Source organism: Histomonas meleagridis (genome assembly GCF_020186115.1).
Source record: "Histomonas meleagridis strain 2922-C6/04-10x chromosome Unknown contig_18, whole genome shotgun sequence".
Taxonomy (NCBI): domain Eukaryota; phylum Parabasalia; order Tritrichomonadida; family Dientamoebidae; genus Histomonas; species Histomonas meleagridis.
The window spans coordinates 54,434-72,243 of NW_027150797.1; the positions used below are offsets into that span (position 1 = coordinate 54,434).

Consider the following 17,810-nt stretch of genomic DNA (forward strand, 5'->3'; position numbering starts at 1 on the left):
CAAAATAGAAATCTTGAAAATTTTTATGTTTGATAATCATGCCAATTGACTTAATTATAAAATTGTTAAAATTGCCAAGTTTGTCATCTTTTGGTTCAAAAAATAAAGCAACCGCTGTAGCATCTGGATCTTTTTCTTTGATAAAATCGGCTAGCTTTGTAACTGAATAGTAGTCTGAATTCATAAAGAGTGAAGTGATGAAGTGACATTTTTATGATTGTGTATTTTGGCCATTCGTTCATTGAAATAAGTTTGCCATGAGACCAAACAATAACCGTCCCTTTTCGACTACTAACCTCCGACCGCATTGGTTATTATTCGGTCGGCTTGTATTATATACCTACCGTAATACAATGGGAGCTTCAAACTCATCTCCAACGAAACAGGAGCCGAAACAACCAAAAAAGGTCCAACCAGAAAAAGCACAACCAAAAATGGCTCAACCAGAAAAAGATCCCAATCCAACAATAGTTGATATACCATGGACTGATTCAATGTCTCCTGTTTTAATTATTACTGATCTTCATCTTGGTAAACATGGAGATAAGCAAAGAGCTTTCCAATGTTTTAAATCAGCAATAACAGAAACAATCCAAACTGTTCACCCTGGCTCTATTTTTTGTTTGGGAGATATAATTCATCGGAATGAAACTAACACAGTACAAGATCTCATTAATTTCTTTCAAATGCTCAAAGAACTAACAGTTCTTCCATGTCATATAATTCTTGGAAATCATGACAGAAAATTTACTAAGAGCCTTGCTTGGCGAAATGATTCCAATGTTTACTTTCATCCAGAAGCAATTATGAACATTAACAATAAAGTATTTTTGACACATGATATGTTATATTGTCGTGTTGGGAGGTCATTGTCTGATTGCAGAGCATGGTTTTCTAAGTTAAGAGGTCGATTTCCAGGTAAAATTCCTGACGATGCTTTGCTTATTTGCGGTCATATTCATACTCAATTAATGTTAGACAATGGAATGACTCGATCTGTCGCCACATATTCACCTGAAGACACAGCCACTAATTACGCGATTTTAACATTAAAAAATGATGGAAATTTTGAGTTCCAACAAAAAACAAAATTTTTAAAAGATGTTCCCTAAGTTAAAAGATCAAAATAAATAAATAAACACCCGAATATCAGATTTTTTTTTGTATTTTTATGATGTTTTCTTATTTCGAAAGGATTTATTTGCTTGCTTTAAACATTAAATTTTAAACTCGATTTTTCATATCACATTTCATTTAAATAAATGGTTGACTTAAGTTCAAAGGAATTTTTATTTGAAGAATCTAATTTCTTGGAATTCGTGTGGTTCAAAGTTAACTGTTACTGTTGGCTCTGGTTCAAGTACATCTGCAAAATCGATATCATCAATATCTCCTGTTTGAAGTTCTAAGCCAAGATTGCATCCGTTATATGCAGCTTGTGTTGATGTAACAATTTTCCTTTCCATTTTTAGGTGATTTGCAAAACCAATTCCAAAGAGTGCTGCTGTTGATTTAAAGTCTTGATCTTCTGAACTTGATGTTAATTTTTTTAAGTGTACTTCGAGGGGATGTTCATTGATCTTACCATGACGAAGATTTGGAAGCCCTTCACGCATCACATCGACGGGCATTGGTGGGATCATTTCATCATACATTTCCATAACTTTGTCACTTTTTTATAATTGGTCGAAAATGACACTTTTTTATCAACAAATTTTTTTCTTTTATTTTCTATTTAGTGCTATATTTTATTATTTAAAATGAGTTTTAGCTTCTATTAGTGAACATAATTTCGACTTTTGCTAACATAATTTTAAATTAATTTCATTTTGTAAAAATAATATATAAAAATCCTTCAAGAAATTAATAATTTTAAATTAATTAAATTTAAAAATTTTTCTATTTTACTTCTATTTTTTCTTTGTATCATCTGGGTGCACACCATTATGAGCATTTGCCAACATCAACTTTAATCTATTTAATTGGTTAACTTCGCTTGCGCCTGGGTCATAATCTATAGCTGCTATATTTGCCTGTGGGAATCTTCTTCTTAATTCCTTTATCATACCTTTACCAGTTACGTGATTTGGCAAGCATCCAAAAGGTTGCAGACAAGCGATGTTTGGAACTCCTTCGTTAATCAACTCGACCATTTCAGCTGTAAGAAGCCAACCTTCGCCAGTAATATTACCAAGTTGCACGATGTCATTTACATCATTTTGCATTTCGTAAATATTTTTCGGTGGAATAAATCTTTTGGACTTATCCAAAGATTTAATCTTTTGATATCTATACATATCTATTAGTTTTATTAAAACTTTCGATATTATTAATGACTTGTATGGATCACTTAAAACGTTATGCTTATATTCTCCTTGAGAGAAACAGTATATAAAGAAATCCATTAAATCGGGTACAACAGCTTCAGCACCTTCTGATTCTATTGTATTTACGATTTCATTATTAGCAGTTGGATGAAACTTGACTAAAATTTCACCAACAACACCTACGCGAGGCTTTTGTATATTATTTATTAATGGTAAATTTTCAAAATCATTAACAATATTTTTGATTAAGTTATTATAACCAATTATTGATAATGATTTTAATTGTTCGCATGAAATTTTATTCCATTTCTCATATAAATCATTTGCAGAACCTTTAATTAGTTCATATGGTCGAGTTCTATATAGAACACGCATTAATAAATCACCAATACATACTGCCATTATTAAACGATGTAATAAAGATATCGATAATTTAAATCCGGGATTTTTTTCAATCAATTGAGCAGATAACCCAATGACTGGAATATGATTCCAATTATTTTTATTTAATGCTCTACGTATAAATCCAATATAATTAGTTGCGCGACAACCACCTCCTGTTTGTGTTATAATTAGCGCAACTTTATTTAAGTCATATTTACCACTTTTTAATGCATTCATTAATTGCCCAGTAACTATAATAGATGGATAACATGCATCATTATTAACATATTGTAATCCCATATCAACTGCTTTCGAATCTACATCAGGTAATACTTCTAAGTTATAATTATTATATTTAAATGCTTCTTTTAAAAGTCTGAAATGTATTGGTGACATTTGTGGTGCTAAAATTGTATAATTCTTTTGATCTTCAGTAAATATTGCTCGATTATATGAACTTGATTTGATGATAGGTTTGTAATTATTACGTTTTCGTTCATTCATTGCTGCTATTAAACTTCGCATCCTAATTCGAACTGCACCTAAATTAGAACCTTCATCGACTTTAATTAATGTATACATTCTTCCTTTAGAATTAAGTATTTCTTCAACTTGATCACTTGTAATAGCGTCAAGACCACAACCAAAAGAAGTCATTTGTACTAATTCTAAATTCGGATTTTTCGTTACATATTGAGCAGATCGATATAAACGATTATGATAAGTCCATTGATCTACTACACGTATAGGTCTTTCTAATTTACCTAAATGTGCTATACTATCTTCAGTTAATACGCCTAATCCTAATCCTGTGATTAGTTCTGGAATTCCATGATTAATTTCAGGATCTAAATGATAAGGTCTTCCTGCTAATACTATACCTTTCATTTTGTTTTTCTCTAATTTTTTAAGTGCTTTAATACCCATTTCTTTAATATCATTTCGATATTTCTCTTGTTCATCCCACGCAAAATTTAAAGCTTCTTTAATTTCTTTTGAAGTTATATTAAATTTTGTGGATAATTCTTCAATTAAACGTTCTGTTAAACGCTTTTTATTATCTATAGGTAAAAATGGATTCATAAAAATTATGTTTTTGTCTTGACGTAATGAATCGATATTATTTTTTAATACTTCTGAATAAGAAGTTACGATTGGACAATTATAATGATTTCCGGCAGTTTTATCTTCTTTAATTTCATAAGGTATACAAGGATACCAAATGAATTTAATTCCGGATTTAATTAATGATTCGATATGTCCATGAGATATTTTCCCTGGATAACATACTGATTCAGATGGAATACTTTCTAAACCTTTTTCATATATTTTCCGAGATGAACGAGGTGAAAGTATAACTCTAAATCCTAATTTAGTGAAAAATGTAAACCACAATGGATAATTTTCATAGATATTTAATACACGTGGAATTCCAACTTCACCACGTATTGCTTTATCTTTTTGTAATGGTTTATATCTAAATAATCGTTCATATTTTTCTTTAAATACATTTGGTGGTTGTATTATATTTTTATGTTTTTTAACTTTAATAATTTCTAAGCCTTTTTCACATCGATTACCAGTAACAAATTTACGATCTTTATCACCATCATTAAAAGTATTAATAGTTAAAAGACAATTATTCATACAACCTCCACATCTTTTAAGTTCTAATGAAACTTTAAATTTCTCAAGTTTTTCCAATGTGATTAAATTTGATTTTTCGTTTCTATTTGAGCCTTTTTCTTTCCATTGTTGAAGTGCTATTAAAGCTGCACCATAAGCACCCATTAAACCAGCAATATTAGGACGTATAACATTATGACCTGCAATTAATTCAAATGCTCTTAATACTGCATCATTATTAAATGTACCTCCTTGAACAACAATTTTTTTGTCTTTAAGTTCTTCGATATTACTTAATTTAATTACTTTAAATAAAGCGTTCTTAACAACTGAATATGAAAGTCCTGCTGATATATCACCTATTGAAGCTCCTTCTTTTTGTGCTTGTTTAACTCGACTATTCATAAACACTGTACATCTACTACCTAAATCAATAGGATATTTAGATTTAAGTGCCAGATTAGAAAAGGTTTTTATGTCTAAATTTAAACTTCGTGCAAAGTTTTCTAAAAAGCTTCCACAACCTGATGAACATGCTTCATTAAGTTGTATAGAAGTAATTGCTCCATCTTTCATACGTAAACATTTCATATCTTGTCCGCCTATATCTAATAAGAATTCGACGCCTGGTAAAAATCTTTCAGCTGCTTTATAATGTGCTATAGTTTCTACTTCGCCTAAATCGACACCTAAAGCAGATTGGAAAAGTGTTTCTCCATAACCTGTTGAACAAGATCTTGCTATATATGAATCCTTTGGTAATTTAGAATATATATCTTTAAGTATTTTAATTGCTAAATTAATTGGATTTCCTCCATTCACATCATAAAATTTATATAATATATTACCTTCTTCATTAATGAGAACTGTTTTTGTTGTTGTAGATCCTGCATCAATACCTAAAAATAATGGTCCTTTAGCATTATCCAAATTATTAATAATAACTTTTTCTTTTTCATGTCGTTCTTTAAATTCTTTAAATTCATTTTCATCTTTAAATAATGGATCAAGTCTTCGAACTTCATGTAATTCAGCTGTTTCAAGATTTTTAATTCTATTTCGTAACTCAGCTATTGATATTAATTTTGAATTGGGCTTTGTCGAAAGTGCTGCACCTAAAGCAACAAATAATTGTGAATTTTTCGGCTCATAATATTGGCCTTCTTTTAAATGTAATGTTTCGACAAATCGTTTTCGTAATTGATCTAAAAAATGTAATGGACCACCTAAAAATGCTACATTTCCTCGAATAGGTTTCCCACATGCTAAACCCGAAATTGTTTGTGATACTACGGCTTGACATATTGATGCTGAAATATCTTCGCGTCTTGCTCCTTCATTAATTAATGGTTGAACATCTGTTTTTGCAAAGACTCCACATCGTGCTGCAATTGGATATATAATTTGCGCATTTCGTGCTAACTCATTAAGCCCTTGTGAATCAGTCTCTAATAATGCGGCCATTTGATCAATGAATGCTCCAGTTCCACCAGCACAAGTACCGTTCATTCGTTGTTCAATAGAATTGGAAAAATATGTAATTTTCGCATCTTCACCACCAAGTTCAATTGCAACATCAGTTTCTGGTATATACTTTTTGACCGCTGCTGTAGAAGCAATAACTTCTTGAATAAAAGGTACTGAAATCCATTGAGAAAGTGCTAAGCCGCCAGAACCTGTTACTAAAATGTTTAATTTAGAATCTTGATTTTGTTTTTCTAATGCATTAAGACATTCTGTTACAACTTGGATAATTGTTTTACGAACATCTGCACAATGTCGTTGATATTTTTGAAATAATGGTGTTTCATTAGAATCTAATGCAACAACTTTGACTGTAGTTGAGCCAACATCTATTCCAACTCGTATAGTAGGTAGTGCTTTCGGTATTGGAGTATTAATAAATAATTGCTTTTTTGTTTCAGGAAGATTTTGCGTTTTTGTGAAATGATCAATTTTTAGATCATTTGATAAAGTTGAACACTTTGAGTATTGGCGCACTGAAAATAAGTTAGCAATTGATAATGATTTTGGTGTTATATGTGAACAGGACAGCAACATGCCCTGAAAATGAGTTTCTGATTAAAATTCAATTAAGAATAAACTATACGATCAAAACATATTTTGGATCAAAATAAATTTACTGTATTTTTTAATCAATAATACAAAATTTTTAATTCATGGTTTATTTTAGTGTAATCAAGACTATATTTATTTAAGATTTAATTTATTGTTATTGAGAGGAGAAAGAAATTTACTGATGATTACTAATCGCAATGTGTGGTCAGTTGATTGAATACTTTTCAATGCGTCTATCCGTTTGTCAAAAGCGCTGAAATATTTTCTTTTGTTAAATGTTAACTATAAATTATAAGGATTTTTTTTGTATGCTCAAACTAGAATTGCTTTCATTAAAAAAGCACAATTCCTAATTTGTAAATATGAATCAATGAGAGCATTTCAAATTAGCCAATGTATTCTCATTCAAAAAGATATAACAAACATATTTATCATAAAGATACTTTCTTGAATGTTATTTCATAAATTAATTATAAAGTTGATGCTGTATTCGAAATCAATGAAAAGTCTTAAACCGAGATTATTTCAGAAAGAAGGACTCGATTTTTGGGTTTTATATCGGCATTATTCGAAAAGCGAATTTTCAAATATTTATCACACTTTGAAAGCGGTACAAAAAAATGCTTTTCAACAATCGAACGTTTACCATAACCAAAACCGTTATTTGAGCTAAATCCATTTTGATGCAAAACAAAGAAAAATTACCCGCACCTTTTTCTTTAATTGGAGACTCCCCATGTTCAGAACATGGAGCGTGTCCGATTCATTTCTGGTCTTCCAATGACAACGAAAGATTATTAATTGATTGTTTTGCAGATTCTGGTCCTGAAGTATTAAAAACCACTGACTTCTATGGAAATTCCCCACTTCATTATTCTGTTTTCTTTTCTGCTTATTCAGCAAGTCGATTTATAGTAACTGCATTAAAATCATATAATTTTTATAATTGCGATCAAATTACGCCAGCCCATCTTGCTGCAATAAAAGGCGATGTAAAAATGCTACAAATTCTTGTTAAATCCAGTGTTTTATTACAATCTTTAACATATAATGGATGGAGTCCTTTTCACTTTGCAATATTACATGAACAATTAGAAGCGGCTAAATATATTCTTGAGAATTCCAACAAAAGTATTATTAATTCCATAGTTAAAGGTCCACCAATGTCAAATCAAAATCAAAATTATAAATTTTATACTCCATTAGACATAGCTCAAACAACCAAAAACCAACAAATTATTGATTTTCTTCTTTCTAACAATGCATATCCATCTCTTCATGCATCTATTATCAACAAAGATTATCGTTGTTTATCATATCATTTATTTTCCAAAAAGTCATCCAAAGATCTAGATATTCGTTCACCAAACACGGGTTGTACAGCGTTACATCTTGCTGCATATTTTGGTAATTATCAATTTTGTAATTCCTTATTAGAGTCAGGAGCCTCAGCAGATGTTGAAGACAAGTATCATATGACTCCACTTGATTACTCCATTGTTACAAATTCGTACAACACGTTTACAGTCATCTCTCAATATACATGCCAGAAATATTTGACAAAGTCATTTTTCATCGCATCAGACTTAAACCGTTTACAGTTTTATTCGCCGTTAGAGCGGTTAATCGATGACTTAACGTACTCCAACGATGACGATGAGATTTTATTTGTCCATTTAATTAAGCGAAATCTTAGTCAATATATATCTCCATTATTAACGCTTCCATGTAATTTAGAACAGAAAGATAAAAATGGAACTACATTTTTTCATTATTGTGGATTATTACCAAACAATTCCACGTTAATTGAACAATTAGAACAAAAGAAACAATTTGATTATAATTGTAAAGATCGAAATGGGTTAATACCATATACATATGCCGCGCGACTTAATAATTATTCGATGATCAAACAACTTAAAGAGAAATCTGATTTAAATTACATTGATTCATATGGAATGTCACCGATACTTTATACATTATTTGATGAATCACGAACATTATTAACATTACCTACTAACAAATTCCAAAAGTTTACAATTAATGTTAAAGAATTAGTTCGAACACTTCAAGTCAAGAACTCGAAAATATTATTTTATAATTATAATCAAAACGAAGAAATTAATTATGAATGTGAAACCATAACAATGTTTTCTAACTCATATCAAACGGCATTAACATCCTCGACAATTGATTTATTCTTAAAGAAAACTAATGGTATATTATATGGTGGAACAATATTACATGCAGCGATATTATTTGGTGTTAATAGTGGAAACATTGCCAAATATTATAATGAATTAATTAATGTACCGAATGATTTAGGTCAAACTCCATTACAATTTGCGGCGTTAATACGTCGCGCAGATATAGTTGCAGTATTAATTAATTTAAATGCGAATTTGTTCTTAAAAGATAATAATGGAAATTCATTATTTCATTTTGTAGATGATCCATTAGTCTTTAAATTTGTTAATGATATCACGAAGAATGTATATATTAATGATGAATATATAAATAATGAAGGAGAAACGCCTATACATATTGCATGTAAGAATAATAGTATTGATATATTAAAATGTTTTATAAAGATAATTAATGATTATACAGTATTATCATTACCTGATAAAAAAGGTTTAACGCCTTTAGATTATGCATTTAAAACACATTCGAATGAATGTATTGATTTCTTACATTCATTTGGTGTAGAGAACTTATTAATAAATGCAATTAAAAATAATGATATTAAATTAGTGAAAGAATTAGTAAAAAATAATTATTCAATTAACTCTTGTGATCGTGGGTTATTTACTCCTTTACATATTTCAATACAACAACAAAACTTAGAAATTACTAAATTCTTACTCGATCAAAATGCTGATATTAATGCTAAAACTACAAAAGGTTTTACGCCATTACATATTGCAGCACAACAAAACAATTATGAGTTATGTTATTTATTATTATCGAGAAATATAAAATTAAATGATTTCAAACAAGATGAACAACCTTATTTATTATCTACTGATCCAAAAATTATTATATTTTTATGTCATTATTGGAAACGACAATTTCTTGGAAATATTTTTTTAGATTTTATTACACAAACACAAAAAATGATTGGTTATATAAAGATTAATACATTTGAAATAATAAAACTTACTGATAAAGATAATAAAAATTATAACTTTTTACATAACTTTGAAGATGTTATCCAAAACATCGAATTCATTACTAATCGAATTCGTAATTATGGTATACGTTCTACACATAATAAATATAATTATATTGATTCGATTCATCATTTATTAATGATATTAAATGTAATTGATTTACAACAATATATTAATCAATTTGAGAAAAGTATCGAAAACTCTATAAATTATTTCGTAAGTATTGAAGATTCGACGTTATCAATACTACAAATTATATTTGTTTTTATATTCCCATTAAAGTTCATACAATTAATAACTTCATTTTTAATGATATTAAAACAATTTTTAATACCTGAAATAGATAACATTAATTTATATGATTCGATTCTAGATAAATATAAAGAAATTTCACATAAAATTCGTTCGTGTATAAATCTTTCACAACAATTATTAATGAATAATTTAATAAATCCTTTAGATAAAGAAATTATATCTAAATCGTGTATAGGGCAATTAACAACATTTTGTTTCGGTATAATAAGAAAAGTGAATAATAAACCTCAATGTGTATTAACGCCACAACAATACATAAGTTTAAAGAATATTTTCGGTGATGAGTTCGAACTTCCACGTTTAATACCTTTTACTAAAGGTGAACATATTCGAATATATATAAAAGGTTTAAATTTGTTGATAATGTCATCAAAGGATTCATTCATAATCCCTTTGTTCTTCGTGAACATTATTAATAAAAAAGGTTCTTATATAATAATGTCCCCAATCGGTTCATTAAAATTAGTAATCGATAAAAATAATCAAAACGATTACTTTTTGGATTACGTTTTGACTTTCTTGAAATTCGTCGTAGAAAGATACGAATATGGAGAGTCGGCAAATAATAAAAATAATATGAGCGAAAACTTCTTCGAATGTGCTGTGGCATATAGAGAAAGAGGTAAACAAATTGTACAGTTCGGTACAATGATTGTGAAGGCGGCCGAAAAAGAAGACTGCTTCGACGCGTGCTTCGCTCATTTAAGAGAAATGTTGACAGCCGAACTTGTGTACTTTAATATAAGAGTAGCAAAGAAAATGAATACGCTGAGGGAATTGACGGTAATATGAAATTAATAAATATTTGGTGTAAGAGAAAATTAAATTTTTGTAATATAAAAAAGAGTAGTGTAAAAGAAAAAAAAATCAGTTGTCAATCATTTTAATTTTTTGAAAATATTAAAACATAGTAAGGACATCAATTGCATAATTTATTGATTTTCCTCCATTTCCGATGATAATATTGATCCCTACATATATAAAAATATATTTTATCAGTTTAAAATGATTTTATTAATTTACATTTAGATAAAAATGAAATTAATTTTACTCTTATTAAAAAATTTAAAATAATTTTCCTATTATAAATAATGTTTATGTTTTTCTAATAATTTTCAAAATATATATAGAAAGAGAAATTTTTTATAATAATAATCGAATTTTAATTCATAAATCAGCAATTTAATCTTTGAAATAGAAAAAAAAATATTTTCTCAATGAATTTTGCAAATATTCAAATACTGACTATTATAATGATTTTTTAATGATCATATAATAATATTACAAATAGTTTATTACAAAATCATGTGAAGCATTCTAAACACAGGTGCAGACAACTTACTTACCAAAAACGTGAAGAAAGGCGCGGTCACAATGATTGCGACCATTCGATATATCGCAAGTCCGCCGTATATTCCTTTAAATGTTTTATTTACTTTTTCTTCAGCAAGAGGCGAATCGTACCAATTGCCAAAGTCTCTTTTGGACTTATTTAACATGTACGACATCGGAAGTGCAAATGTCGTGATGAAAAGTGATGAACCAAGAATAATTAAACATAAAATTAGAATAATTTTGGCACCAAATGCTTTGCTTTTAAGTTGATGCATAATTGCAGTGAAGATAAAACATGATACAAATACAAGAAATGTGGAAATATAAAAAAAAATATCTGTTGAAAGTGTAATGCGAATAAAAATAGTTGCCCATGTAGAAACAGTAGGTGGCATGGTAAGAATAACTATATAAGCAATTGCACAACCGGCAAGAAACATGTGAAAAATTGCAACAAAATCAATAAAAATTCGAAGCCCATTAAAAATACTTTTAGAAACTTCTTTGGCAATACGGTAATCTTCTGATGTAGGTTCATTTATTGTCATTTGTGCAAAATTTAATTGGCGAATCATTTTGTCTGTAATCTATAGGATCAAATTCGGAAAAATCGTTTTTTATTAAAAGTGACGTGTCACTTTTATGTATTAAAAAAACCGCTTATATGAGGCAACATTTGAATGAAAATTTGGGTTTTCCACAATTTCGAATTGAGTTTCATTGATCATTTCATTTCACATGGGCAAAAGCTTAAATCAAACAATATACTCATATGAATGGAAGATATAATTTTTAATGAAACAAAGTATTTTTAGTTTAAATGAAGGAATATTCATATTTTTTTTTTTAATTTAATAATTAGTCACATGACATGTTCATCATTTATTGTCCATAATAACAATTGTATTATATATTTTGATTTTATAAAAGAAATTGAAACATATGAAAAAAAAAATAACAATATTAATGTATATATTAAAACCTTAGAAAAATATAATACGCATGAATCTCCAGGAGAATATGATTGCACAAAATTCAAGCGAACGTAATATCTCCAAAAATCAAGAAATTCCTTATTTTGAAGTTAGACCATGTAATTGCATTGAAGAAGAATTTTGTTGTAGGTCATGAAAAAATTTCAAAAAGCATAATACAAAATTATTTTGAACTTTCCAAGAATGATTGGGAACTTCATAAGAAGTTAATTAAAGAAGGAGTTAATCCAAATGAAATTGCGAAAATAATTCGAATTGATGAAATAGAAAAACTTCAAGAATTATCATCACAAAATGATTTTGACTTTATTCAAACAATTGAGCCATCATTTTATGAAAGATGTTCATTCATTAATGAAGAAAATGTTACGTTAATTGATTATGCAGCATTTTTTTCTTCAGTTAATTTTATTAAATATTTACTTATAAATGAAGCAGATGTGAATTACACAGGTAAATATGCAAATGCAGGTGGTAATGAAGAAATTATTCTTTTATGCACACAAAATCATTTATCATTTGAAGATGTATACGAAACAACAACAGAATTTCATCGAAATGATATCTTTAAATATGATAATTAAATTAAAGAATTAGGAATGTATTGTATTTTTTAGCCATAATTACGAAATTATTAAATTTTTAATTGAAAAAGGAATGAAAATTGATTCTAATATTATTGGTGAATCAACAAGAAATGGAAATATTTTCTTTCAAAATATCAATTACTGAACTATTATTTTAATTTATTCTTCAGTGTCAAGAAACATCGATCTTGTTAAATATATTCTGGAGCATAAAGAAATTAATATCAATGCAAAAGATATTTATATAATTTATTCGAATTTTATATTTTTTCTAATATTTCAAAAATTCTTTTGAAAATCATTTAAATTATTATGTACAGCACTTATTGTTGCATCTTTAGAAGATCACATAGATATAAGGAACTGATATTAATACTAAAGATAATATTCGTATGTTTTTTCTGTTATTACGAATTAATATTTAGGAAATTTTTAAATTATTTTTGGGCATCACTTATGTTTGCATCTGTCTAGTACGAAGAAAGTTATAATATCAAGTGTTGAAGAAATAATTCAAAGTGCATTTGCTCAATGGCCTTATTTGACAGCTGTTCAAATCGGAAGTTCATTCATTCGAATTTCAGCATATGCATTTAATTCATGTCCTAAATTAACAGATGTGCAATTTGGTGATGATTTAGAAACAATATATAATCTTTGCAATAAAAGTGATAGTTGACATTTTAACATGAAAAAAATTAAAAAGAAAATATTTTTATATATTACATCATTAATTTTCGCTATTACAACTTTCATCGTATACATAAATTATATTATTTCTATTTTCAGCATAGATTTTTGTAATCGGCAGCGAACTAATTTCGAATTTTTTCACAATTTCAAATTCGCTTGTCTCGAAACTTACTTTAACCAAATTTACAGCGCCATTTTCCATTCCGAGCACAATTATCTTATCGAAAATGGAATATCCGACGCTTGTTAAAGCGAACGAATTAATTTTTGTCTCAAAGCTCATTTTTCTCACAAAAAATCCATTAAATGTAAATTGGTACAAACAATTATCATCAAAAACAAACAAATTATCACTATCATTATCAATGATTAAATCTCTAACATTTGTTATATTAATTGACGCGATTTTAATTTCATTTACAAACGACCAAATAATTATCTCATTAACACAAACAGTGAAACATAACAAATGATTCTCATTTAATATCGAAAACTTAGGGCAAATAAATGTAACTTTTGATATTAATTCAACTAATTGTGAAGTTTGTTCATAACGCATTCGTAAAATTAATACATCTGATAAAGTTGTAGTTATCGATAAAAACATATAATTCTCAGAAAATGAATAATTTCGAATAAACATGAAAAATGGTGACTTAATCTTTGTGGAAAAAATTAATATTGAAGATTGATTTTCGATTACTTCGACTTTAATTTTCGGCTTCCTATCAATTTTCTGGTTCAACTGAATTTTGAATTGGTTCACGTCAAGTTTTTGAATTTCCTTTGAAATTTTATGTTTTTCAGTGAAAATTTGAAGCGGTACTTGGCCGCATGTAATCATCCAATTGTGCACGTTATCGAAGTTCTCTTTGTTGTTATTAATATCATAATAAGACAATGGGTTAAAAACGTTTAAGTTTTCAACGGCGTTATCACCTTTTTGATTTATACCGAACACCAAATCTATCCAATTATTCAAATTTGTTCTAATGTAATTATTTTCAAGAACATATCTATGATATTCTATGAAGCGAAACACATCCTTAGACCAATGTGGTAATTCTATTTTATATTTATTACCGTCGTCCAAGATAAACTCATTTAAGTTGATGAAAATCTCAGGAAACGAATACATCTCAGGCGAGAACTCACACGTTTTTGATTTCAAAATGGAAAAAGAAGTCGGAATCGACGTCAAAAATCGTTTTTGTTTATCCCATCCTTTGTTTACATCCCATTGATGCAAACAGAATGGCGGCATACAAGTTAACATTGTACAAATGATTAAAGGGTTTGATAAATTTTCTGATTGATGATAATGTTGATTATTAAATGTGTTTTGAAGTTTTTCTTTTGTAATTTCTGTTTGGTTCACGTAAAAAATCGGGACTTTTAAGTTACGAATATTTGTAATTAAATTTGATTCGTTTAATTCCTTTTGTAAGTTAATTATTAAACGTGGAAATATTGGATATGAACATAAATCATCAAATGTTCGATTCGACATTACATTAATTTGCATTAAGTATTGGAAATTTGATATTTCCGTGTTTAGCCATTTATTTAATTCATTATTATTTTGTTGGTTTAAGAATAAAAATGAATTAATTTTATTGAAATTTATAATTTCATTATTAAAGAATTCTAATATGAACGAACTTGAATTTATTGTTTGTATTTGATATGAATTAGGATTCGATGCAAATATATATTTGTTGATATGTAATATGTCTTCTTCTTTTACTTTTATAATGAAATTTCCACAGAAAAGTGAATATTTACCATAATCATTTTGTAATATGGACTCAATTAATATGTTCGATATTGGTTCATGAATTAATTCGATATCATTTTGTTCATTAATTTTGGAATTTAATAAAATTTTCAAATTATTTCCTTTCTTAAATAATATCGAAGGTATACATAGTTCTAATTTAATGAAATTACAATTATACATTAAATTATATTTAGGATTTATATTATTAAATATATCAATAAGTGATTTATATTCAAATATTAATGAATTAATATATAAATCATTCGGATATTCATTAGAAATGTTTTCAGTTTTAATATAACTTAATTTCATTTGATAATTTTTATATATTATTTGTTGTGTTTCATTGTTTGTATTATTCGGTGAATTTATTGTATACTTCGAAGGTATTATAATATTACGTGGAATTGTTTGTAACAAATTATTTTGATATAAACGAAATGATTTATGTTCTTCTGTTGATTTAAAGTTATAATATTTCGTTATATGATAATATATACGTGTAAAACGTTTTTCATTTTCACGTAAATAAATGTTTGATAATTTATAAAAGTTTTGCAAATAATATAATGATTTAATTGATGAAAGAAATATGTTTTGATATAAAATTGGTATTAAATTATCATAAAACAAATTCGTAATTATAATTTTTTGATTTGGTTTATTAAATTGTTGATAAAATGTTTCGATTTTTTCTTTAATTATGTTCGATATTTCAAATGTTTCAAAGTTTAAATTTAAGTTTAAAAACGTTTCAAATGTTTGTGAGTTATTAATAATTTGTAAAAATTGTTTATCATTGTAATCATGATTATTTAATATTTGTTTAACTTTTGGATAAAATTTATCCATGAAATTATTTGTAACGTTATATTTATGTTTATAAATTTCGGATAATAAATATATTGCTGAAAATGAATAATTTTTCAAGAAAATTTGTTCGATGTTTAATGAAATGTTATTAAAGAATATATTTCGAGTTTCATCATCAATTTTATCTAATGAATTAATCAAAAATATTATATAATATTGTAATGTTATTGCGTTTTGACAAAAGTTTATAATTATTTTTATGAATTCTTCATTAACTTCTTTTGATTTCTTATTAAAATAATATAACGTTATATATGATAAACCTTTTATATATGTTTTATCATTAATTTTATTATTATTATTTTTATATATTTTAATTAAAACCTTTTCAATGACTTTCTTTTTAGAGTTTGTAATAATAAATCGTAAATTCTCTTTCGATTTCTTAAAGTTATTTAAAAAAGTATTTATCATATCATATAAAAACAATTTCAAGAACTTAATATAATTATTTGGATATGGTTTCTTTATTCCGAAATTATTTTCTTTAAATTTATTAATGAAATCAAGAAAAATGTTTTTCTTTTGTATTAATAGTAATGTTTGTTCATATGTTTTATCAAATATATTATTTAAACTTTGGATGTCATCAATTAATGGAATTTTATTTGATGTTATACATTTACCTTTTAAAAAGTTATAGAAATAAGGAATTATATCTTTAAGGAATAAAATTTGTTGTTTATTTTGGAATAGTTTCAAAATTATATTAAATATTTGTTTCGTATATTCATTTTTAGGTAATTTTGTTATCGATAATAGAAATGTTAACAAAATTGGTAAATATTTCCGATTTTTTATATCTAAACTTTGATAATCTTTTTGGAAATCAAATTTTTCACTTATAATTTTACTCATTAAATATGAAAATATTTCTTCTGAAGTAGAAAATCGTTGAGAAACATAACAAATTAAAGGAATTTGACTTTCGATTTTTTGTACATTATTTAAATACTTCAAAAACAAATGTTTAGCTTTATTTTCATTAACAAATAATGATAATATTAATAAATCATTGTTATTAATATATTCTTGATTGTTTTGCGTTTCAAGTTCAAAGATTAAATCGATCATTTTCTCTTGTATTAAATTTTCATCGAAAAAATGATTCATTATTTCGGATATATTTTCGATTTTTATTGAGTAAATTGGGTTCCAAATATTTGCAATTATAACAAAAGATGAAATTTTTTGGATATTATAATTATTAACATGATTTATTATAAATTTCATATAACTTATAATTTTATTAGTTAATTCTTCATTTTGATGATATATCATTAAATTATAATAAAAAGATATAAATTGATTATCAATAATTGTTTCAAATGAAATTGATTTTGACCATTTTTCTAATTTTAACATTAAAATATCCAAAACATTTATTAAAACTTCGATTTTTAATTCTAATAATAAATTAAAATCAAATAATAAACAGTTTAAACTTGAAGTTTTTTCAAGTTTGAAATCATTTGGTATTTTATTAATAGATTTTAAATAAAATTTTACATCATTTTCATCACAATTTTTCACATTTTTTTCTAAACTATATAAATAACGTTTGAAATATTTAATTAAACTTGTTCTCTTTATATATAATGGGACATAACAAAAAATTATTTGTAAATTTTTTCTTTTTTCAT

At 26.5% G+C, this 17,810-nt stretch overlaps 3 protein-coding genes across 3 annotated transcripts; 1 reads left to right on the forward strand and 2 right to left on the reverse strand.

The window, feature by feature from the left end:
- Window positions 1-257: 257 nt before the first annotated feature.
- GO595_002380 (Ser/Thr protein phosphatase) lies at window positions 258-1,112 on the forward strand (the record flags this gene model as incomplete). The annotated part of the gene is made up of 1 exon (XM_067915283.1): window positions 258-1,112. The coding sequence occupies one exon, from the start codon at window positions 258-260 to the stop codon at window positions 1,110-1,112; it is 855 nt and encodes a 284-aa protein (XP_067777317.1).
- A 177-nt stretch (window positions 1,113-1,289) lies between these two features.
- GO595_002381 (proteasome maturation factor UMP1 family protein) lies at window positions 1,290-1,661 on the reverse strand (the record flags this gene model as incomplete). The annotated part of the gene is made up of 1 exon (XM_067915284.1): window positions 1,290-1,661. One exon carries the CDS (start codon window positions 1,659-1,661, stop codon window positions 1,290-1,292), a length of 372 nt encoding a protein of 123 aa, XP_067777318.1.
- A 249-nt stretch (window positions 1,662-1,910) lies between these two features.
- GO595_002382 (2-hydroxyacyl-CoA dehydratase) lies at window positions 1,911-6,398 on the reverse strand (the record flags this gene model as incomplete). Its single annotated transcript, XM_067915285.1, has 2 exons — window positions 1,911-3,901; window positions 4,019-6,398. 2 exons carry the CDS (start codon window positions 6,396-6,398, stop codon window positions 1,911-1,913), a joined length of 4,371 nt encoding a protein of 1,456 aa, XP_067777319.1.
- Between the last annotated feature and the right edge of the window lie 11,412 nt (window positions 6,399-17,810).